General features: G+C 35.5%; 1 protein-coding gene across 2 annotated transcripts in view; it reads left to right on the top strand.

The window, feature by feature from the left end:
* The window catches only part of PHIP (PHIP subunit of CUL4-Ring ligase complex), a gene marked incomplete at its 5' end in the record, with an annotated part of 157,081 nt that overhangs the window by 75,777 nt on the left and 55,158 nt on the right, over positions 1-26,146 (top strand). For both annotated transcript variants that reach the window (XM_014585861.2, XM_014585862.2), the window contains 5 exon segments: positions 10,145-10,273; positions 12,348-12,573; positions 17,329-17,466; positions 18,061-18,244; positions 24,895-25,012. In XM_014585861.2, coding sequence (XP_014441347.1) covers positions 10,145-10,273; positions 12,348-12,573; positions 17,329-17,466; positions 18,061-18,244; positions 24,895-25,012 — 795 coding nt within the window.

Below are 26,146 nucleotides of genomic sequence, written 5' to 3'. Positions count from 1 at the left end.
GCCCACTATCCATAAATGTTGAATTTTGGCTATTATAGCTATTTGGCTCTGTGTCATCAATCAATCAGGTTTTGAGTTACTAAAATACCATAAAACTTGATTGAATACAGATTCAACCCCTGTTGCTAAGTTGTTCTAGCAGTTACAAGTTCAATTTAGTTGATATTTTCTGAACACCATTACAGTCTTAGAGAATTTGAGAATAAATGATTATAGAATGGAATACTCCATTTTTAGTCTAAAAATAATTTAAAGTTTAGATGAAGCATTAATAACAATTACAGCTTCATGTAAATTTTTAAATAGAAGCTTATCAAGTACAGCTTCATGTAAATTTTTAAATAGAAGCTTATAAAATGAATAAGTAGGGTGAACTACTCATCAAAAATACGGTAGTATGCTCGTGGCCCAAAAATAAGCAATGTAAACTCTATTTTTAAAACAACAACAATTTTATGTACATAATTTTAAAGACAGACTTTACTAAGTATATTTTGAGTATATTGCTTTAGTATCGATTCCTGTTTTTTAATAATAATTGAATTTTCCATAGAAGTTTATGCGTTTGTAAAAGGTAATAGAACTTACATAACAAATATCTTAGTATTTTACATTAATCAGCATTTTCCTAACCTAGTACGGAAATTAAAATTCTTTTGAAATTTTAGAAGTATTAAAAAAATTGCATATCATCAAAAAGTGTTTCAGGTTAAAAAAGTTGAACTTTTAAATGCATATGGTTGATATTTAGTAGTTACATTTCAATAAATTTTAAATAACTGATAAGAGATATTAATATTTTGATAGTGCTCTTATAGTCATTCAGGTTAACATTCTGTTTTTTTTTTTCTGTAGCAATATGATATATACTTAAAATTTCTTGCTTATTTCATGGCTATTTTGTAAAAGGTTTGAAATTAGGAACTGAGATAAAGATATTTAGTCTTTTTAGGCTAAATAACCCCCTAATTTTTACTTTATTTCAAAATCTTATAAATGGATTCTGAACTTGCTAGTGTTACTCTTCAAAAAACCAGACAGAGTTATTTTCCTTTTCCTTTTTATACAGTTACTTTATTTAACATTTCTTTCTTTATTTATTTTAATTTAGCCAGAGAGGGACAGAGTGAGAGAGAAAGTGAGAAAGCAAGCCACCAGGTACAGGATGCAAACCAAGGTCATGTGGAGCCCAGTGAATGCCCTTAATTACCATGCCACATGCTGGCCCTGTATTCCTTATTTTCACTGCTACTTTTCCTTGTAATAGAGGATCTGTATGATAAAAGATAAAAGTAGTGGGGCTGGGGCAGAGTGAGTGCTGATTTGTTTTGGTTGTCCATTAAGAAGTGAGATGATATTTTAAAAGATGCCATGAGATTAAAATAGACCATACATGTTCCTTGCACTCCCCCTCTCCACCATTGTGTCATCTTTAACTTAGAGTAAAATAATTGGGCAAGTCTCATAGTCTACTAGTTAAGGGAGCTGGATCTCACATGGCTGACCATGTGGTTCAAATTCTGGTCCTAGTGACTTTAAAATAAAACACAGTGGGGAATTTGTGCATGTCTGTCTAAAGTTCTGGCAGGAGGAAGAAATAGAGGAGAAGGGAATGTAGCACGACCACACTACATTAGTGGGTGCTTTCTCCCACTCACTCTCTCTTTTTTGTCTCTGTGTCTCCAGCAAGCACGCTTGCCCTCTGGCAATTAAAAATGAATAAATAAATAACCTATCCATCTACCGTAAACTTTAAAAAGTACATCAGAAAAGCTTTTTGTTTGTTTTAAATTAATCATAGAAGTTAAAGAGATATATTGTAGAGAAATTTATGAACATATAGCACCTTTATTTAGGGAAAAGAAATTTAAGCCGTATGTTCTTACCTACATTTTTCTAAAAACCGTATCATTTATTCATGTGATAGCTGAGCAGTTCTTTCATAATTTGAGTATTTTGGGGAAAATACTATGTATATGGATATTTTATTAAAGCACATTGTATACATTAAAAATATTCCAAATTAGGTGGTAATAGCTTAGCAATCTCATACCTTTTTTTAGTATTGGCAAAAAGGTAAACATCATGTAGTTTTGTTTTGATGAGAGTTTAAATGCTAAAGGCTCATAAGTTATTCTCAGAAATAACTTGAAAATGTGTGAAAAACTCTCTGGACTGAAGTTGAAGCCCTTATAATATACTTATTCCCCTGAAAGAGGTAGGTAAGTTTAGAAGTTTACCATAATGCTAAATATTTCCTAAATACAAATTTGTTTTATGCCATTTTTTAGCATTAAATTATCACAGTACACCTAATTTTATCTATAAATTTAAGTTAATATTAGATGAATTTGAAAGGATTTGAAAAGAGATCTTCACATTTATCAGTACTAGATGTATTGAATAATAAAGGTGTTTGGAATGGCATTTGTAGGCCCCATGTTAGTAACTTTCTTCATGTTTCTGCTGCTTTTGCTTTATCTTTCTTGCTCTCTCTTTTCTCTATTGCCCTAGATGTGTCTCTTTTTCTCTCTATATATATATCTTTTTATTTCTGTCGTGTTATTCAAAGGTATAGCTTGTTGCCTCTTACTTGGTTTTGATTTTAATTTAAGAGTACAATATGTTTCTTACTAGAAAGCAGTTTTATAGAATTTGATTTCTGTTTTACTTTTGTTGTTTCATGGATAAATACTAGATAAGTTTTTTATTTAATTAAAGTTTTCCTTATTTTTGTAATTGTTCTCTTAACCTTTCTTTTACTTAAGAGATTTCTAAAAAAAATGTTCCAGTGTCCACTAATCCAGAAAAATATATTTCTCCTTGCAACGTTTCAAATGAGCAGAGACTGCCAATCTACCACTCAGAAATTTTGCACAGGCATAACTTCTTCTGACATTAACATGTTCTCGGTGTGACTTATACTTTAGTTTTATGTGATTGGAATGGCACATCTTTAGGAAAGGGAGAAAGAGAAGCTCAAAATAGGTATAGCTCATATCCTATTACGGATTTCAAGAGGCTTTCTGATTTCTGTCCTCCCTTACTTTGGTTCTCCTTTTCTTTTTTCCCTCCCTTTCTTTTTCTTCTCTCCCTTTTCCTCTCCCCTTTATTTCTCTTTCCTCTCTCCTGTCTCCCTTCTTTCCTTCCTCATCTATCATTATTTAATAAAAGTCATTTATTTACACTTTGTGTGTTTAAAGGACTCTCTGACACTTATAGTTCTTGCTTCAAATTCTCTGGGATAAAGCATTATCTTTAGTCTTCTGATTATAGGCTTTAGCTATTGTCCCTCTTTTCAGGTTAACGAGATTCGTTAGATTCTCTCTTTTTCATCTTTATCTTGATATTGAAGACATGTCTTAAAATTTGTTGCCGTGAATGTGAGTTTGTATCTCCAGCTTTTCATACTGTTTTGTATTTGGTGAATTACTTTTACATAGTAATTCTTTGACATACTGCATGGCCTGCTACCACAGAAGTGTTTGAGACTTGGTAGCTAAAAGTATGTGAAATGATATAGAATGTAAGCATGCAGGTGATGATATTTTGATAAACAAATATTTGAGCTCTTATTTTGTGTTATGTATAAAATACAAGGACGACAAGGAAGAGTAAGTCATAGTTTTTGTTTTTAGCCAACTTATAGTTAAGTTAGGGAGATAAAATATACCTGAAAAATGGACCAGCAAGTGGCATGGAGGTTAAGGTGCTGGATCCCAGAGAACCAGCTGTGTGGTTTAAGTCCCAGACCTGGTGGCTTGAAAGTCATGCCAGGTGCATGTGCATGCATACCCCAAATCCTGAGACATTGAGAAGAGATTGCAATAAGGCCATGCCCCCTGGGGGGAGATGTTTTCTCACGTTCTCACCCCCCCACCCCCGTGTCTATTTAGTGCATGTACCCTTTATAGCAAAAGTTTATTTTTTATATATATATATATATATATATGTATATATATATACATTTTTAGTTTTTGTTATAAAGTTAATGTGGATTGTTGATGACTTCAAATGATCTGAACAAAAAGAATAGTAAATATAATCAGGGGTTAGGGGTTTTGGGAAATTCTTTTATAGGATAGTCTAGAAAGAGAAAAATAGTTTGGTTGTCAGAAATAGTATTCAGGTACGGAATTGGAGAGATGTAGGAAAACCTTTAATCAGTGAAGTCATAATGAAAAATTGCAGGAGTAGGTAATGGAAAATGAAAGAAACATATAAAACTTGTCATTTTGTGACTAAGAAGGATTGGGGCTTGAGAGTAACATACAGGAAAGATTAAATAAATGTATTTAGAGTATTGAGCTTGAGTTACCTTGACAACATTGGTATTATTAATGGAGATAACGAAAGTTGTGAGGGAAAACTTATTTTCTTAATTTAATTTGTATGTATGTTCAATGTTTTGGACTACCTGTGTGTGAATGGCCAGCTAACATTTGAAAATAGACTACTTAAATAAGTAGAAAGATAGGTTGAAATATTCCAGAATGTTGTGTGCTGCCTCATGGAGATAGGGCAGTATAGAGCACTTAGAACTAAAGTCTGGGAAATGCTAATTTTTAGGAGAACAGAGATCACAATCCCTGGAAATTATGTTAGGAAGATAATCATACCCATAATGTCAGAGACCAGAGGAAGAAAGTTTCAGGAGTTTCAGAAAGGGCTTGCTTGATCCTTAGTACTTCTGTACTCAGAGAAATCAAAATATGGACTTTAAAATGTTAAATTGGAAGATGAGTATATATTTTGGTAGTTTTTTTAATGAAATTCTAGAGCTGGTTCTTCAAAATTACTTTTATGTAATTATTTTCACTTAGTAATTTAATATGCTGATTTTATCAAGTCAGGTGCAGGTTTACTTTTTTATGGAATTTTTTTTTTTTTTAATCTTGACACCACTTTTATTTATTTATTTTTTAAGAGTGATTTTTGCTATAGGGCACACATGCGCCCCATAGAAGACAGAGACAGAGGCAGAAAGTGAGAAATCACCCAGTAGGGGTGATAGCCACACCACAATTCCTTTTCCTATATTCTCTTGGGATTTGGGGCATGCACGCACACGTGCCTGGTGTGAGTTTTAAGCCACTGGATCCAAGACTAGAATCATGGTCAACTACATGGAAGTCCAGCAACATAACCGTTATGCCATCTGCTGATCCCAATACCACTTATTTTAATGATCTCTTTTTAGTTTATATGTAATACTGTTAAAATACTTTTCAATATTAAAAGAAATATTTATTTACAATCTTTTGAAAGCAATTTGATGACAACTGGACTACTTGAATATAGGTATCTTTCCTTAAGTTATAGTCTTTGTATAATAACTATGTAATGAGATGGACAATGCATATTTTAAATACACCTGTACGTATCTTTCTATGCTCTTTATTATATATTCTTTTTTTTTTGAGAGAGAGATTTTTGCTGTAGGGCGCGTGCGTTCACCAGACAGAGAGAGATATAGAGGCAGAAAGCGAGAAGTCATCCCCCCCAGGGGGGATGGTCACGCTGCAATCCCTTCTCCTCCATTCTCCTCTCGGGATCTTGGGCACGCACGCACACGCGCCCAGCATGAGTTTTAAGCCACCGGGTCTGGGATACGAACCGTGGTCGACTACGTGGGAGTCCAGCGACATAGCCATTACGCTAACTGCTGGTTCCCTGTATTGTATATTCTTAATTAAGTTTATTTTTCCCCATGTTGATAAACTCAAAAGGTTCTTTATACTTATATATCTATGCCTTTCCATTTAAAAAATAATTCTTAGCATAAATTCCATTTCTTGGCTATTTGACTTTTAGTAAATGAGTATCGCAAATTTATTAGGGTATTTTAAAAGAAGGATAATTTTTAACCTTGGAGTATTTCCTAGGTAAGATGTTCCTTCTCATTAAGGGTATATTTAAAAGAATGAGTAAGATAAAAAAGTGACCTCTGCATAGAATTGAAATAATTCCCTCAGAGGATAATTCTGCCTTAGATAACCCATATTTTAAACCTTCATGCATTATATTGAAGTTCTCTGGAAGGAAAATACTTTTCATATTCAGCTATATATATTTTTCCCATGATTCATATAATTTAGACCCTGTACTTTAGTCTGCATGCTATTGTTTTTAAAATATCTTATTTTTAGATTTGTCCAGTTCTCCTAATAAGCATTCTTGAACATCAGATTTTAGAACCAAGTAGGACTTTAGTAATTATTTAAATTATCTTTGTTATTCCACAGAAAGATTAAGTGATTTGCCTGTTAGAGAAAGGTCTCTTGGGTCTTAGACCTCATTCCTCTGCCCCCTTTGTATTCATCTTTTTGCTACATAAAAATTATATTTGAAGTAGTATATAGTATTCTTCCTTGGAAAAGGTAACAGTATTCTTCCTAAAATACAGTAATTTGGTCATGATCAAAGCTCTTAACTTATAAAGTATTTGTACTTAATTTAAGGTTGAGTATAAATCTGTAAACTCCTAAAAAGGTTACATACATTACTCATTTCTATAGTATTTTTAAAATTCTTTAGCCATTATGAGAATTTTCTATCAAAAGACTTAATATTTTATATGTCTGATCCTCACACTTACTGCTTTAAAAATGCTTATTATAATTACTGAACAAAATCTTTCTATTTTTCTGTTAATGCCCTTATTGAAGTTTTCAAGTTAATTAGTAAATACATTCTCGTGGATTATCTTAGCTATTCCTTGTTGTTAGTGTGTATGAGATTTATTATTGGTCTTTATTTACATATGTCCCAGACAAGCATGAATGATTATATAAGAGGAGTAGTTCATTTAAAATTCACTTATTTTGAAAAATTGTCATTATTCACTTCTACTTTGTTATTATTTTACTATCCCATGCAATAAGTACTAGCATAAACTATTAATATATGCAGCATTGAATTTTATGTTGACTCATTTCTTTTTAAGCAGTATATTAAATTTATGATAGGCCCATATACCTTTCATATAGATAGGATATTTTCTTTCTTTCTTTCTTTTTTTTTTTTTTTTTTGGCTTTTGAGGATATAGACAGTTGCTTTCTAGTTACACATGTATTTTTGAATAGTGCCACAGTTATTTAAGTTTTCCTTTGAGAATGTTTACTCATGAATACTCTGAACCTGGTGCAACATGATGAATCCTTTTGAGAAAATAATGTTTTAGAGTACATGTGTAACTTTTTTTCCTGGTTGGATTAATCATAGTGTATATCATAAAAATAGCATGGGTAGTTTTAGTTATATGAGGAAAATAAAGTATTTGCCTTATCCACTGTTTGGAAACCTTAGTTCACATTTTATAGGTATGGTGGTTATTATATGAGGAGTCATTAATAAAGATAAACTTGTTTTTTTTTAATTAGTAAGGTTATGAGTACCTTTTCTAATTGAATTATAGGCAAGGTAGATTTTTTTTAAAAGAATTGTTTAATTTATATATTATTACTATTCAGTTTGGTGAGAGAGAGAGAGAGAGAGACAGAGCAAGCTGTCAAGTCTGTGACTCGAACTGTGTTCGGCCATGTGGGAGTCTAGTGCTTTAACCACCACACCATCTGCTGGTCCCAGCAAAGTAGATTTTTAATGCCTTCTTTAATAACAGTGTTTAATCCAAATGTATTTTTTAAAATATGACTGAATTGTACTTTCATTTTTCTCTACATAAAAGTCACTTTGGAGTTATAAACAGATGCTTTACACCAAGAGAATTGGTACCATCCAGCTATATTCACAATGATCTTAAATATGATTGCTATTTTTTCTTTGCCTTTTTAGAGCCTTATAAATTCCTACTCCTAAAATATTCTTTAAGGGATCAACTATGAATATGGCAACATTGGTAGATATGTGGTGTAAGGGTTGATTAGCCAGCCATGCCATCCCCAAAATGTAGAGTGATATTGCTTAAGCATCACGTAAAAAACGCCATTATGGATATCAGATTTCCTTTGGCATTGCTGCATTGGACCACTTTTCAGATCTCTTCTTCTATTGCTATATTCTTAAAATTGCACACTTAAATTTGTTATATTATTACTTTTTTGGAAACATTTATTAAATTAGATTTATAAAGGAGTTACTTTTTTTGGTTCTCTCCTGTGAAACTTTGAGTAAGCTTGAGTTAATAAATGAGTAAGAACACATAGCTTGGGCAATTTCAAAACTTTACTTCATCTGTTTTTGTTTTTTTTTTAACTAGCCATAGGGCATATATACTGACCATAGGAAGAGAGAGGGGGTGAGAAAGCAGCACAGAGGGAGAATAGCTGTGCCAAAATCCCTTTCTGTCCATTCTCTTCTTGGGATTTTGGGCACACATAAACCCATGTCGATGGTCTTTCAAGCCACCAGATTTGGGATAGTTGGCCATATGAGATTTAGCTGCCTTAACCACCATTCCTCTTGCTGCCTCTCAATTCTTTACATTTGAGTTTTTGTTATAAAATTCTGCTTAGAGGTAAACAGTGTTCATGTGGCTACTTATCTATAACAGTTTATGTAACTTTATTTGCCTGGAATAAAACATTGAAAAATAATTACCTTAATTCTGACATCTCTACTTATAGTCTTTCGCTAAGACATCTCTATTGGTTTTTGGCTAAGACTAAGCCATTAGTGTGACTGCTAATGTCCTTATGTTATTCTGAAGGCATAGTTCTATTCTTTCTTGCTTTTGAATTTTTAAAAGTAGGCTTGCAGTCAGTTTCCTTCTTCTGCTGTCTTATCATTCTCCACCTTTCTTCACATTCAAGAAACAATCCTGTTTCACATCATTTTCTTGTTGTAGTAGTATTTATATATCTTAGACATTAGGCAAGTTTACTATAATAGTTTTCTTCAATATAATTAATTTTAAGGAAGTGATTTTTTTTCCATTATTACCACCATCCAAAACAGTATTAATAAGCATCCTTATGATCCTTATGCACATTTCTTCTTCTCAACACACAAAAGGAAAAGGTAGTGTTCTTTTTGAAGCAATCCTATTTGTGGTATTATATACTGCTTAGGAAGAACTTTTTATAGCGCTGTTTATATTTTCTCTTGACCAAAGTGCAAACCTTGCTTGAGAAGTCAAGTGTTCTTCTTCTGAATTTCAACTCACTTCTATATTTGTTGAAGTGTACATTGATCCTTATGCAAGATTTTTAATACTAAAGAAAGAAAATTGCCACTTTCCTCTTTTCCAAACGTTTCCTGGGGCATTATTAATAAAACTCAATTTGTTCTAGATCAGTGGATACCGGAACAGAAAGGAGGTATTTCTTACCTGATAATGTATGTGTGTTCCGATTCTGCTAATCCAGAAATCCAATCGCATTTGTTGAAAATCATCCTTAGTTATTATTTGTTAGGGAGTCTACTCCCTATTTTAGTTGTTTCTGAGATTCAGTCCCTAGATGTGCTTTAGATAGGGTAGAATTTTTACCTCTTTCAGAACACTGCTAAAGAAGTTTTCAACTGGAACATAGTCTGAAGAAGCAATGAGAGCAAAAAAAATTCAGAGTGGTGATTGGCCACCTCTGTTTGATTGACAGGTTGCAGGGAGAAACCCATTCGTTCTGGATTAATGGAACTGGAAAACAGAAAACAATTATCAGGTAAAAAAAACCTTTTCTTTAACCTTTGAAATTCACCATTTGAAAGATGAGTTACATCACTAGGGACTATATTACCAAAAAGAATAAAATTTAGTGTCTTGTGAGCAGTGATCTCTGGCTACTATTTCTGAGAGTTACCCAAAAAATCACTATTGTTGATACATGTCAGCCTTTACATAAAGGGCATGATGGATTGGAGATAGATGGAATGAAATGCACAATTACATGTTAATCTGGGTTAAAAACATGAAGGAGAATCTATGGGAGGGGGAGACTGGTGTTCTTTTGTTTTTTGAATTGTATCTGGTCTATGAATAAATAAGAGTACTTGTTTTTCAGGCTATTAATCTGGCACTTTCATGAATATTCACAAATTATATTATTGTACTGTACTTCTTATACTTAATCTTTACTTCATTTGAATGTATACTTAATATATCTTTTATAAGATTATAGTAATACTAGTAACCAGTTCTATATATTTTAATGGCAATTTTCTGATTTTTGATTAAATGTATTTCAGATTGAAGGCCAAGGACATGGTGCAGTATTTGACTGCAAATGCTCTCCTGATGGTCAGCATTTTGCATGCACAGACTCTCATGGACATCTTTTAATTTTCGGCTTTGGGTCCAGTAGCAAATATGACAAGGTAGAGTATCATGAATATATGTCAACTTTTTATTCTTTTTTTAAATCCCTGAATCTTTATGGGCTATTTTTCATTTTGTAGTATATGAGATGGAACATTTTTGCGTTCCACATAAAGCTTGGAGAATCATATTTTTGGGAAAGGAAAATAAAGACATAGTTGTTAAATCTCACTTTGCTATAATAAAAATTAGATAATTAAAATCTATTTAAGGATTTGTATATTTCAGAAGGAATAACTTTTTGCGTAGCTCCCTAGAGAAATCTGAATTGGATTCCTTAACTTGGAGTTAAAAGCTAGCAGTGGAAGATGTTCATAGGTGGCTCTTTGAATATCTGTAAAATGTCTTATTTATTTAGATAATATGCATTATCTAGGGTACAAATGTGGCTTTTATATGGTTCTCAAACATTTATGACCTGATGTGTAGCTAATGCTTTTTATTAAAGACCCTCCATGGGGGCCAGCAGATGATGTAGTTGTTAAGGCGTTGGACTCTCACATGACTGACTACAGTTCAAATATTGGACCTGGTGGCTCATATTGTCATTCTCTGTGTCTGTGTGTGTGTGTCTGTGTCTTGTGACTGATGTGCCCTATACCAAAATTTAAAAATAATAATAATACTAAATAAACTTTAATGAATAATTTTTTAAAAGACCCTATTTATAAGATTAATGGCTAAAAGAATTGATTATCATGGAGTGGTGTAAAAGATTGTAATAGAAAAAAAAATAGTTTATTATTTATTTTAAGAAATTTTAGGAACGAGCAGTTGGCATAATGGCTGTGTCACTGGACTCCCATGTAGTTGACCATGGTTCGAGTCCCGGACCCGGTGGCTTAAACTCACACTGGGCGCGTGTACATGTGTGCCCAAGATCTCTACCAGGAGAATGGAGGAGAAGGAATTGCAGAGTGGCCATCTGCTCTGGGGAGTGATTTGTTTGCTGTCACTCTGTCTCTCTCTCTCTTTCTGGCGAGTGCATGTGCCCTATAGCAAAAACCTCTCCAAAAAAAAAAAAAAATATCATATTAACAAATCAAATTTTGAAGTTACAGTTATTCCAGGGTCAATTCATACTGATAATTTTATCACAAAAAATTCAGAAAAAATTTTCAAATCTTAGAAAATCTTATGTTAGCTTTACATATTACTGTTACATAAATTATACTTACTTTATAAGGATTTAACATAAAGCACGGTAGCTCTGTGAAAGTAAAAGTACCATCAAATGAATATGAATAGATTTGCTTTTACCATTCACTTTAAAATATAATTATTTATTTTAATTGACAGCAAGCACGTACACTCATCAGAGAGAAAAAAATACCTCCAGTGAGGCATGATTATACCATAGTCATTTTTCCATCCTGTCAGGATTTTTGGCGTGCACATATATGCCACTTGGCCCTTTTTTTTTTTTTTTTTTTTTTTTTCCCACGATGCTTTTAGAACCAAGATTTTTACCACAGTCAGCCATGAGAGATCTGGCTCCAATTAATTGCTAGGCCACAGGGCCAGCCTTAATTTACTTTCCTTTAGTAATTTTTTTATATATACAGTCTCTTCCTTGTCCTGGAGAAAATATAATTGTTTTTAAAAAGAGATTTTTGCCGTAGGAAGTATGTGCTTCCCGGAAAGACAGAGACAGAAAGCGAGAAATCACACACACACACACACACACACACACACACACACACCTCGGAGGGATGGCCATGCCTCAATCCCTTCTCCTTAATTCTCCTCTTGGGATTTTTGGGCATGCACACACACATGCCCAGCATGAGTCTCAAGCCACCAGGTCTGGGACTCAAGCTGCACTTGACTACGTGGGAGTCCAGCGACATATCCATCATGCCATTTGTCGGTCCCAAGCAATTTCTTCTTTGATCATAAAATTTAATGTAGGGAATATATCAATAGATAAAGGTTTGTTTTGATCAATTCAATTTTTTAAAAACTTTTACCATGATTTTAATTAAATTTATTGAAATTAGAAAGACTGTTGTTCGTCAGCTACAATGATAGGTTTTTATTTTTCCATTGTCTTATGAACCTTTCCTTTTACAGATAGCAGATCAGATGTTCTTTCATAGTGATTATCGGCCCCTTATCCGTGATGCCAACAATTTTGTATTAGATGAACAGACTCAGCAAGCACCTCACCTTATGCCTCCCCCTTTTTTGGTTGATGTTGATGGTAACCCTCATCCATCAAGATATCAGAGATTAGTTCCTGGTCGTGAAAATTGCAGGGAGGAGCAGCTCATCCCTCAAATGGGAGTAACTTCCTCAGGTAAGTGCTCATTTTATGGGTAACCAGAATTAAATTTTCCATCGATACTTCATAAACTTGCTAGTTGAATAGAACTGTTTGTAATTGTTTAAAGCAAATGAGAAATAAAAATACTGCTTTTACTTCCTTAAAGATCTTTCACTAATGCTTTAAGAATTACAAGATAGGGAACCAACAGATGGCATGGTGCTTAAGGACACTGGACTCCTACATGGCTGACCGCAGTTCAAGTCCCAGACCCAGTGGCTTGCTTTCTCACTTTCTTTCTCTCTCTTTCTCACTTTGTCTCTCTCTGGTCAAATTAAAATAAATGAATAAATAAATAAAGTTAAATAAAATGATCCTTTAAAAAATGAATTACGAGATAATTGACACAGTCACAGTGGTACACATTGCTAAGATGCTGCTGTTGTATATAGGGTGGGACATATGAGAATCCCAGGCTCAACTCGTGATCTGACCAAAAGGCTGGTCACAGTGTTGGGTGCTGGCAATCTCGGCATCTGAGGAGGCTGAACCAGGAAGATTGCAACTCAAGGAGACCCTGTCTTTAAAAACAAAAGAAAAAAGAGCCTGCAGGTGGCATGGTAATTAAGGGCACTAGACTCCCACATGACCAATTGTGGTTTGAATCTTGGACATGGTGGCTTGCTTTCTCACTTTCCTCCTCCTCTCTCTCTCTCTCTCTCTCTCTCTCTCTTTTTCTCTCACTATATCCTTTTTTGGTCAAACTAAAATGAATAAAGCTAAATAAAAATCATTCTAAAAAAAGGAATTATTAGGGAACATAGTATGTGTGTGAAAAAGAGACTGAGACTAGATGGCTTAATTATTTTATTTTACTTTTATTAATTTTTGAAGTTTGCTACAGGGGATATGTATTCACCTGAGAGAGAGAAAGAGAGAAAGTGAGAAGGCAAACCACCAAGTCCAGAACTTGAACCCCACACAGTCAGCCATGTGGGAATCTAGTGCTTTAACCACTATGCCACCTGCTATCCCTAAAGATTGTTTTCAGAGATAAACAACTTTTAAAAGTTTACAGAAATTAATATAAGGATGAAAAGTGTCAATGATATCCTAGTGTGAAAGCCAAATTAGTTGAAATATTGAATGTGAGTTAAAATGGAGACAAGTTTTACGAATACTCTCCTTCCCTGCCCCTGCTTAGTTTATGATAGAGAGGTTGGAGAGAAAAGAGAGCATGCTGTGTACATGCAAGGAACAATGAGAGAAGCATCCGCAGCAAGGTTTAGTTGTTGTATGGCCCCCCTTTCCTCAACCCTCTAGCTGCTTAGGATCCTGGGCACTCGTGCATATGTACCTAATATGTAATCATACCAATCAGGGATCCAACCCTCTGGATGGCCATGTAACTTCTTGTCTTGCAGTGCACTGTGCACTGTAGCTGGTGTCTCTTCCCTTTTGACAAGAACTGTAGCATTAATATATTAAGTAAAAAGAATGGAGAAGCTTTAAAAAAAGGTTAAGCCGGTTTTGTCATTATGAGTCCTATTATATTTTAGACTAGAAAATGTTTATGAAAATGTTTTAAGTTCTACACTATAATGTAATGGACAAAACCTCTAAGTAGATTTCTTAGTGAGTGACTTTGATGCAGAAGTTATCTCTCATTAGCAGTTTTGTTTGTTGCAGTTTCATTTACCCCACCCCCACCCCAAAAATACTAAAGGAAAATTCTAGAAGTACCTAATTCATGTATTTTAAGTAGCATACTCTTCTGAGTAGTGTGATGGAATCGCCATCCTGCCCAGGATGTGAATTATCCCATTATTCAGCATATCCATATATGCCACTTACTCATTATTAGTCCCTTCGAAGCCACTTAGAAGCCATCTTGGTTTCAGATCAACTGTCTTGGTATTGCTCTGCTTGTGTTTAGGTAACCTTTATTTTATAAATTGAATTTTATCACAAGTATGTAAGGGAAAAACATACAGGTTTCACTACGATCAGCGATTTCAGGCATCCACTGGGGATCTTGGAACATATCCCCTGCAGGTAAAGGGAGACTACATGAATGAATTTAGATTCTTCTGTAAGTACCAAAGAATCAGTCTTACCACATTATGGTAAACCTACATCTTACTTTTCTTAAAACAATGGGCGTGACATTTCAATGAAGATGGACATACAGATTGAAAGGGCTGCTCCTGGAATTGGACATACCCACTTAGAATAAAAGGGTGAGATATAGAAGAATTGTCCCTACTGCTACTTGTAGAGGGTAATACAGCTCAGCAGGCTGAAGTATCTGAAGTGTGTGAATATAATGCATCTACTTTTTAGGCCTAGAATGAACTCAAAGGATCTTAAGAAAAAATAGTACTTAGAGAAGTCTAGGTAGATGTAGGGAAGCCCCAGTATTTTAGAAGTAATGGCCATAGGACTGAAATTAAGAGAAAAGTCTTCTCTCTGTTGGAGAGGAACTGGCAAGAATCAGATTGTTTCCAGATCTCAAGATTGGTATCTAGTCTTTCAGGGGTTTCAGGTATAGGGGAAATAAGGAAAAGACTTAATTTATTAAAACATCCATCTGGGCTGGCAGGTGGTGTGGTGGTTAAGGTGCAGGACTCCCACTTGACCAACCATGGTTTGAGTCTCAAACCTGGAGGCTTGCTTTTCACTCCTCCCTCCCCCCCGTTCGTATTTAAAAATAATAAAATAATTTTTTAAAAAATCATTGCTACTTAATTATTTTAATTATTATGTTTTTTTCTTCCATTTAACAGTTAATAAAGGGCTTTCATAAATAACATCTTACTTAATTCTGTTTCTATGGTATCCCAGTCCTAAAAGTTAAAAAAATTTAAATTTATCAGTAACTAACTACACCCCCACCCTTCCCACACTCTACCCCCACCCCCCTCCCAGGGGAGATGGCCATGCCTCAGTTCCTTCTGCTCCATTCTCCTCTCAGGATTTTGGTCATGTATGCATAGATGCCCACAGTGATTTTTCAAGCCTCCAATTCTAGGACTTGAACCGTATTTGGCCATCAGGGAGTCTAGCACCTTAACTAACCACCACATCATCTGCTAGCCCCCAGATGTTGTCTTTTATCAAATGTCTTTCTGCATCTATTGAAATGATCATATAGATTTTGTTCTTCATTTTGTTGATGTATTAGAGTTGCTGATTTGCATATATTAGTTCATCTTTGCATCCTGGAGTATATCCTACTTGATCATGGTGTGTTATCTTTTTGATGTGCTATTGAATTTGGCTTGCTCCTGCATTTGTGCTCCTCAGGGATATTGATCTGTAGTATTTTGTTGTTGTTGTTAATGTGTTTGTCTATTTTAGTATTATAGTAATGCTGCATAACATACTTCATATAAAATGCACGTACTTAGTTGTAAACTTGAGCTGGCCAGATTACTCAATACTCAAATATGACATGTTTTCCCAGAAACAAACCAGGAAAGCATATATAAACATTTTAACTTTTTTTTTTTTTTTTTAAGAGAGGTTTTTGCCATAGGGTGCGTGTGCTCGCCAGACAGATAGAGACAGAGAGACAGAAAGCGAGAAATCACCCCCCCAGGGGGGATAGTCACACTGCAGTCCCTTCTCCTCCATTCTCCTCTTGGGATCTTGGGCACTCACACACACGCACTCGGCGTGAGTTTCAGCCACCCGATCCAGGACTCGAACCATGGTTGGTTACATGGGAGCTCAGCGACATAGCCATTACGCTAACTGCTGGTCTCAATTTTAACTTTTTTTTAAATGATAATTTCACAACTTTTTTTCGCTTTTCTATTTTCAGTTTTGCTATAGGGCATGTGCACTCACTGGAGCAAGACAGAGACAGAGAAATTATACTCTGGGAATGGTCCCGCTGTAGTCCCTTTTCCTCCATTCCTTTCTTGTCAGTTTGGGTACATATACACACACATGTTGGCTTGATTTTCAAGCTTCAGGGTCTGAGGCTGGAACTCTGCAGTTAGCCATGTGGGATCCAGCAGTCTCAACTTCCACATCATCTCTGGCCTGACATTTTAACTTTTACCTTTGTTTTTATCACTTCTTAGCTTTATGACCTTAGACAGTTTATTTTTCGTATTGACTTTTGTTTTTTGCTTAAAAAAGATTTCATTTTAATAAATGAAATAATGTTATGCATTTAATTCATGTAATTTCTATTTTCTTGTACCTTTCCTATTATTACTTCATTTCAGAATCTCCTTGGTATCGTTTCTTCTCTTACCAATTTAGGTCCACCCTAAAATTCTGACCAGATTAAATCTTCCCTTACATGCACATCTGACATTATTGTTAATTGCTCCCTTTTCTACATGAATGGGGATATTTTTCAAATACATCTTATTAACACTGAAACTTTTTTTATTTGTTCAACAGGATTGAATATTTTTATATACTTGACATTGTATTAGATTGTACTTGTACCATATACTAGATGTATGATACTGAGCAGTTATTTTGGTTTTCTCATTTGTACAGTGTAATTAATATGTATGTAAATGAGTTTAAGAATTATGGGTGCATGAATCATGGTAAACACAATAAAAGTTAGGAATGACCCTCATCATTGTTACTTTCAATTAAGATGAGGGGTTTCTTTTTTACCCCCATCATTTATTTTTGACTATTCTGTGTCTTTTTTCTCTAAGCAAAATTTATATTAATTCTGGACGTAAAAGTTAGATAATGAGTAAAACGGTTTGAACTGTGACTAGTGTCCTTAACATTTTATGTGATACTTCATAGGACTAAACCAAGTTTTAAGTCAGCAAGCAAACCAGGAGATTAGCCCATTGGACACCATGATTCAAAGACTACAACAGGAGCAAGACTTGAGACGTTCTGGTGAAGCAGGTATTAGTAACACCAGCCGTTTAAATAGAGGTATGTGAAATATTAAAACACTTAAAACAGCCTAAACCTTCAACAGTAGAGAATTGATTAAACAAATTATCGTACATTTACAAAATGAAATATTAGGCTACCAAAATGGTCATGCTTTTGAAGAATATTTAATGGCCTAAAAAAGTTTTATGAGTAAACTTGTAGGAATTAGAAAAAAAATTATTAATGAAATTATTCAATAATTTATGGAACATAGACAAAACTACATTCTTAAATATGCTTATTATATATTATTAAACCTTAAGAGAAAAGTTAAAGCAAATTTATGAACCATGAATGTCCTTGGGTTTGTCTGTTTTTGCTTATCAAATTTTCCCCAAAATGCTTAGCGTATTTTTTTAATACTCCATAGGTAAGATTTATTGAGTTATCTATTCAACTGAATAACTATGCTTTGTTTTCATTAAACTGTTGCCTCTGGTTTAATTCCTGATTTGGTAATTTAATTACTTACCACAATATGAAGTTTCTTGTGAAAGATAATATAGTTTTTGTTATTGCTGTTATAGTTGCTGCTATAAACTAATGGAGAAGTGTCTCTAAATAGAACTTAACATAAATTTTTTGACTTAGGTTCAATAAGTTCTACCTCAGAGGTTCATTCACCACCAAATGTAGGACTAAGGCGTAGTGGACAGATTGAAGGTGTACGACAAATGCACAGCAATGCACCAAGAAGTGAAATAGCCACAGAGCGGGATCTTGTAGCTTGGAGTCGGAGGGTGGTGGTACCTGAGCTATCAGCTGGTGTAGCCAGGTAAGAGGAGTTATGAGCTTTTATGTCCTATAGTTATTTGTGTTCAATTTGAATTATAATCTTCAGAATACCTTCTCAGCTCTGTAATTTCTCTTAAACGTGAAAGAAAAGATAGTTTCTTAAACTTTCCATGACTATAGAAAAATAAAATTTAAAATAAATATTCTTCCAGAATGATTCATGTAAATAATATGAAATTAATGTGTTATGATGAATTTGGAAAATCATAAATTTGGATTGACCAAATAGATTTTACTTAGTTTCATGAATAAAGCTTAATTTTCCCCATTTTATTAAGTATTAAAACGTATTTCATAAAGTTATTGTAATGTAGATTTTTTTAATGGAGTTCACCAGTCATTTACACCATGTTATTCAGATACAAAGAAAATACAATGTAGTTCCATTATTTATTGGTAAATATATATATATATATTTTTTTTTTTGAGAGGTTTTTGCTATAGGGTGCGTGTGCTCTCCAGACAGACAGAGAGAGACAGAGAGATAGAAGGCGAGAATCACCCCCCCAGGGGGGGATGGTCACACTGCAATCCCTTCTCCTCCATTCTCCTCTTGGGGTCTTGGGCACGCCCATACACACCCGGCGTGAGTTTAAGCCACTGAGTCCGAGACTCAAACCATGGTCGACTACGTGGGAGCCCAGCGACATAGCCATTACACTAACTGCAGGTGCCAGTAAATATATATTTTATACATTAAAATAATGCTTTACATATTTAAAAATTTTAAAGAACTATTAATTTAACTTTATTTGTCATCATTATTATTATTATTTGATGAAATTGAGAGAGAGAGATAAGGAAAATGAGAAAGCAAGCCACCAGGACCAGTACTCAAATCGCTATTGGCCATGCCGGCCCAAATGCTTTACATATTTAAAAGCATACATATATTTATCTTGTTGCTATAAATTCTAGTCTCATAGTCCATGCTATGATAGGACTTTATATCTATTGGGTCACCAGGAAAATCATGACACATTTTTTACATAGAACAACATAGAAAAATATGTCATGACTTCCTACGACCCAATATTTTTCTTTTTATTTCTTTAGTTATGAAATACTCATAAATGAGGTCCTTATCAACCTAATTAATGCTGACGTCTCTATTGTAGTAATAAGTATAAATATCAAAATTGAATCTAAGATTTTTGAGTTGATAAAAAGATAGCAATAATTATATAATACTGCTATTTTTAATTTGCCAGAGGGTACATGCATTCTCTGGAGAGAGACAGGGTTGGAAGAAGTGAGATACCACCACCATGGGTAATAGTCATGCTACAATTTCTTCTCCATTTATCTCTCTGTTGGGATTTGGAGCACACATGTCCAGAGCGTTTCTCAAGTTGTGGAGTCCAGAAATCAGGCCATGCAATTAGCTATGTGGTATTCAGCCACCTTAACCACCACCTGTCACCTATGGTGACAGGCTGGCCTAATTAAAATATTTGTTAATCTTAATGCCAATTTAGGTCATACATTTTGATTAAACAATCATCTAATCATAATTTATTTTCAGATTTAGTATTAAATAACCACTAAAATATAAATATGAACAATAACTTTATGTAAAGATAGATATACCCAAATGTTCATAATAAATTAACTCCCATGGTATATCATTGGTTGGAGTCTACTGTTTAAGTTCTAATGTTAAGGTTGGAAGTGGGTCTAATAAATAGCACTCATCTTTTCAATATCAGCTCTAAACTAATTGAAAAATAATACAGAAGAATGTAAAGCCCATGGGAAATTAAGATATTACTTTTATTATTGATGCATTTCTGAAGAGTGTGGTTTTTAGTTGCGTGTAAATATGCTTCTTAGTACTAAACCCCAGAACACACATAACTGTGGGCCACAGTATTTCTCCCCATGAGTAGCATGTGGTTTGCTTTTTCAATATGAAGAGCATTGCACACAGTGGTATAGGGCTTGGCCATGGTAAGCTAGATTTTACTTCCAGAGCATACCAATTGATCAGTTCATTCCTTCTTGCACAGAAAGGAGTGGAAAAGGAGGTGTGCTTGCTAGCTGGTTGCAAATGGAATGAACCACGAGAAGTGAAGATTTGCTTCTCCTGAAATATTTTTAACCTTTTTATCTCTCTGCATTGGATTTAACTATTAAAAGTATAGTAGCAAAGTTGTGGCCATAGTTTTAAGAGGATAGTCCTACTTTGGCTTTTCTAGTGCGTTGTCTGCTCCACCTAATAGACTTCCTTTGGGAATCTTCCTGAGAATCCTCACACCTTGATATGGGTAATTTAAAGTTTGCCTCCAGGGACCAGCAGTTAGCGTAAATGGCTATGTGTAGTCAACCGCTGTTCAAGTCCTGGACCTGGTGGCTTAAACTCACTCTGGGCACGTGAACGTGCGTGCCCCAGATCCTGAGAGGAGAATGGAGGAGAAGGGATTGCGGCGTGGCCATCTCCCCTGGAGGAGTGATTTCTCGCTTTCTATCTCTCTGTCTCTCTCTGTCTTTCTGGCGAGCACATGCTCCCTACAGTAAAAACCTTTCCAAAAGAGAAAAAAAAAGAAAAGTTTGCTTCCAAAAGGCCCTTAAGTTGGTCAGATTAGTACATCAATTAAAATTAGATTAAATTACATACTTAATAAGGAGCTAATATCTCTAACATGTAAAGAACTCTCAGTATTCAATACAGTAGTCAGCAAACAATCCAGTCAAATTGAGCAAAAAATAGGAATAGACTTTTCACTGAAGAGGATCTACAGATGACAGATAATAACATTGAAAAGATGGTCAACATCATTAGCCATTAGGAGAGTACAAATTAAAGCTACAATGAAATATCACTACATACCTACTGGAACGGCTGCATAAAAAAAGTCACACCAAATAATGCATAACGGATAATGGATTGCCAGTGACAGTGTAAACTCTTAATAGCCACTCTGGAAAACAACTTTACGCTTAAAAAACGTCAGTGTGTGTTATGCCATGTGATTTAGCAGTAGAACCCTTGGATATTTTTCCCAAAGAAAGAAAAAATAAAATTCACACAAAAATCTGTGCACACAAATGTATAGCAGCGTTATTTGTAATAGCCAAAAGTGAGGGGAAAAAAAAAAAACAGATGGGCTTCAGTGTCATATGGTGGTGATATAGCTTCAGCTATGGAATGATGCTCTGCAATAAAAAGGAGCCTGCTCATGTAACAAATTTCATGAATCTGGAGGGATACTGAATAGAACAACAACAAAACCCTCCAAGGTTACATACTTTATGATTCTATTTATGGGCTATTTTTCTTTTTAAGAATTATTTATTTAATTTCTCATTATTAATTATTTTTAAATTTGCTGTAGGGCACATATGCTCACCAGAAGAAGACACAGAGAGAGAGAAAGGGAGAGAGGGAAAGTGAGAAAGCAAGCCGCCAGGTCTGGGATTCAAACTGCAGTCGGCCATGTGGGAGTACAACGCCTTAACCACCAAGGCACCTGCTGGTCCCTTTATGGAATATTCTGTGTGTGTGATAAATTTGCCTAAATCTGACACATCAGTTGAAGGAAAAAAGGAAATCTGACTAAGATGAATAGGTTGCATCAACATCAGGATCTTGGCTGTGATATTGTACTATATATAGTTTTGCAAAATATTACCATTGGATGTATGAAAGATACAAAATAACTCTTACTTTTAACACTATATGTAAGTGTATAATTAGTTAAATAAAAGTTTAATTAAATCTAAGAAAATTAAATTTAGAGCCATCCTTTTCCCAAGATTTAAATTCACTCATTTTATTTTTCATTCAGAATTATAAGCTACCACATTTAAATTTCTGCAGTTAAGTGAAGTGTACGTCATGAAAATGTATCAATACTATATAGGTATACTGAGTTTGAATATTAACTCCCTTCCCATTGTGAAATCCTCAGGGAATACTTAAAGTTCAAAGACTTATTACACTGATAGATTAAAAACTTTGGAATTTTAAGGAATTAAAGTAGAAAATAAAATTTCCTTTTTTTTTTTTTTTTTTTTTTTGAGAGGTTTTTCCTATAGGATGCGTGCGATCGCCAGTGAGAGAGAGACATAGAGACAGAAAGCGAGAAGTCACCCCCCAGGGGGGATGGTCACGCTGCAGTCCCTTCTCCTCCATTCTTTTCTTGGAATCTTGGGCATGCATGCACACACGCCCGGCGTGAGTTTTAAACCACTGGGTCCGGGACGCGAACCGCGGTCGACTACATGGAAGTCCAGCGACATAGCCATTACGCTAACTGCCTGTTCCCTAAAATTTCCTTTTTGATATCAGTTTACATTAAATGAAAATTAATTCTTAAATGTTTTGCTTTGGCTTCATGAGCAGTGATTAAGCCCAGGGATAGGGAGCCAGATCCCACATGACTGACTGCCATTCAGAGCTCAGCTTGGGACCAACAGTTAGCGTAATGGCTTTGTCGCTGACTCCCATGTAGTCAACCACAGTTCGAGTCCCGGACTCAGTAGCTTAAACTCACACCAGGCGCGTGTGCATGCTTCCCGCCAAAGATCCCAAGAGGAGAATGGAGGAGAAGGGATTGCAGTGTGGCCATCCCCCCTGGGGGGATGATTTCTAGCTTTCTGTCTCTCTCTGGTGAGCACACATGCCCTATAACAAAATCCCCTCTGAAAAAAAAAAAAAAAAAAAAAAAACCCAGCCTGAAAAAAAAAAAAAGCCCAGCCTGAAGGCTTGAAAAACTCACTGGCACATCTGTGTGCTTGTGTGCCCCAAATCCTGATAGGATGGAGTAATGAGGAAATAGGATTGCAGTATGACCACACCCCATTGGGAAGTGCACACACTAGTAGTTCTGTCTCTGGTGAGCACATGTGCCCTCTGGGTATTAAAAAAATTTCATGTTCTTTGGCTCGGCTACTGCAGTGCGTTCAACCCAAACTTTGTGTTCCACGCCAAGGATCATGTGGACAACTCAGGTTTGATTCTTGGTCCCACCTAAAAGCCAGGTGCAATTGCTGCCACCTGTAGTCCTAACAACTGAGGAGAACTGAGGCCAGAGAAATGGGAGCTTAGTGCTAGGCTGGCCTAGGCAACACAGTGAGTTCTGTGAAAGAGCCAGGGTCCAACCATGGCATGGTGGTTTCCGTAGCTAGATCCTACCACATGCTGACTGTGCAGGTAGAGTCCTGACCTGGATTGACTATGTGGTAAGAGTTCTGACCTGGCTGCTTGAAAAACATGGTGGGTGTGTGTGCAAGACTGCTTCAAATACCGAAAGGAAGGATAAATGGAAGAAATTGCTACATGACTATTTGTCATTGGGGGCTGGGGGTGAGGGGAGTGCTCTTTCACTTGGCCTCTTTGACCTGTAAACACATGCACCCTCTGGCAAAAAAAAAAAAAAAAAAAAAAAGAAAAAAAGGAGACCAGCAGATGGTGATATGGTTATGTTGCTGGACTCCCACATAGTGGACTGCAGTTCAAGTCCCAGACCCAGCAGCTTAAAAAAAAACTGAAAACAGGCATATGTGTGCATGTGCCCAAAAGGAGAGGAGAAGGGATTGCAGTGTGGCCATCCCCTCTGGGGTTAATTTTTCGCTTTCTGTCTCCATGTCTCTCTGGCGAGCGTACGTTCCCTATAGCAAAAGCCTCTCTCAAAAAAAAAAAAAAAAAAAATCCAGTTAGTACCAGCTGCTAAACTAAGACAAAAATGTGATGGGGATCTTTCTGATATGGGAGCAGGTAGTAATTAATGTTCCTCAACTTCTGTGGCACAGTTTCACTTTGCTGTATGGGTAGAGTTTGAGTTTTGTAAGACCTGCCTGACCTGCTGCTTACAGGAAAGAATAGTTAAGTCAGAGCTCTCAGAGTTTCAGGAGTTGTGTTAGCTCAACCTCCAGTCTCTATTGTGCCTTTTTTTTTCTTTAAGAAGTTTTTGCCTTATGCAAGTACACTTGTGTGTCGGGGGCTGGTGAGAGTTAGGAGGGAGAGAGACAGACAGACACTGGGAAAAGGAAGGTGAAAAGTTACACCCTAGAGAGGGTAGTCACACCATGGTCCCTTCTCTTTATTCTCCTGAAATTCGGGGCACATAGGCACACACACCAGCCTGATTTTCAAACCGTTGGTTCTTGGACTCAGCGCCATGGTTCGCCATGTGGGAGTCCAGTGACATAACTGCTACTCCATTTGCTGGTCTCTATGCTTCATGTTAAAAAAGATTTCCAGCAATCTAAATGGCACACAAAATTATCAAAGAAATAAAAATAATACAGATAAAATCAAAGGCCCCTTACTAACTCAGTTTTAAAAAATCCAGTTTCTAACTTTTGTGGCAATTACCTTAGAAATAACTGTGTTCCCTGAATCTAATACTTGATTTGCCAAACGCTATAGCAGAAACAGTAGTAATTAGTGCAGGCAGACAGAATTCTTCCTGAATAGAATTGTACCTTTCCGGTATTCTAGTCATTGAATGCCAGATGTCTGGGACACAAAAACCTATAAATTTAAACTCAGAAATCTTTATTACATGCTTTTATCCAGATAGAAAAAATTTTGAGTATAATTCCTACTTTCAATACCTAACATCACTTTTAGAAATCAATTGTAAAATTCTAGATTAACATGTATGGCTTTTAATATTCTTTTAGTAGGCAAGAAGAATGGAGAACTGCAAAGGGAGAAGAAGAAATAAAGACTTACAGGTCAGAAGAGAAAAGAAAACACTTAACTGTCCCAAAAGAGAATAAAATAACTACTGTGTCAAAGGTAAATATTAATTATGTTGGTGTTTAATATTTGCTTTGTAAGTTTCATGATCATTTTAGGGGACCCCATTTTGTAATTTAAAATGCTAATATTGTGAATAGGATAAACAAAAGCCTCGTTTAGTTCTGCCATGGGTTGCACGCGCTAAAACAGTGGTTTTTTTTCTAGGTATGTCCTCGCTATTGTGTACCTGTTTGTTATTGTAGATAATCACATTAGCTGATACTGCTACAAATAATGTTTCCTGTTTTCTCCATTAAGAGAGATAGGTTATGGGACCAGTAGTTAACGTAATGGCTATGTTGCTGGACTCCCATGTAGTCGACTGCGGTTCGCATCCCGGACCCAGTGGCTTAAAATTCACGCCGGGCGCATGTGTGTGCATGCCCAAGATCCCGAGAGGAGAATGGAGGAGAAGGGATTGTGGCGTGGCCATCCCCCCTGAGGGGGGGGGTGACTTCTCGCTGTCTATCTGGCAAGCGCACACGCCCTATAGCGGAAACCTCTCAAAAAAAAAAAAAAGAGAGAGAGAGAGAGAGAGGTTATTTCTCCTAGATCGTCCCTTTTTGTTTCTCTTCCATCCTATTCTAGAAAAACTTGAATTTAGTTCATTTTAGTTGATCAAGCTCTAATCAGGGATAAATATGTACTTATTAGTCCCCAAGTGTCAAGGAATCACAAGAATCGATTCTTTCATTCCCTCCCCTTTTTTTTTGTAAACTATTTTGCCTTGAAAGCTTCAGAATCTTAGATTCTGAAATTGAGAATACATGTGAAACTTCTTTTTGGGTCCAAGTCACCATCTAAACAATGATTAAACTAAAAATAACTGGTATTCTGATTCAACTTTTTGTGTTCCTTTTTATTTTTTGTTGGAGTTTCTCAAAGCTCCTATATTTGTCTTCTTTTTAAAATGGACCTTTCTGCTTTATGATTTCTATCTTCAAAATAATCAAGTAGTTCTTTGCAGTTTTATGTTTTCCTTTATAAGAATTGCATGGGGAACCAGCAGTTAGCGTAATGACTATGTCACTGGACTCCCATGTAGTCGACCGCGGTTCGCATCCCAGACCCGGTGGCTTAAGACTCACGCCGGGCACATGTGCGTGCGTGCCCAAGATCCCGAGAGGAGAA

The sequence above is a fragment of the Tupaia chinensis genome, unplaced genomic scaffold (genome assembly GCF_000334495.1).
Source record: "Tupaia chinensis unplaced genomic scaffold, TupChi_1.0 Scaffold000097_1, whole genome shotgun sequence".
In the NCBI taxonomy this organism is placed as follows: domain Eukaryota; kingdom Metazoa; phylum Chordata; class Mammalia; order Scandentia; family Tupaiidae; genus Tupaia; species Tupaia belangeri.
The sequence above is the reverse complement of the archived record's forward strand: the minus strand, read 5'-3'. Positions and strand labels throughout refer to the sequence as shown.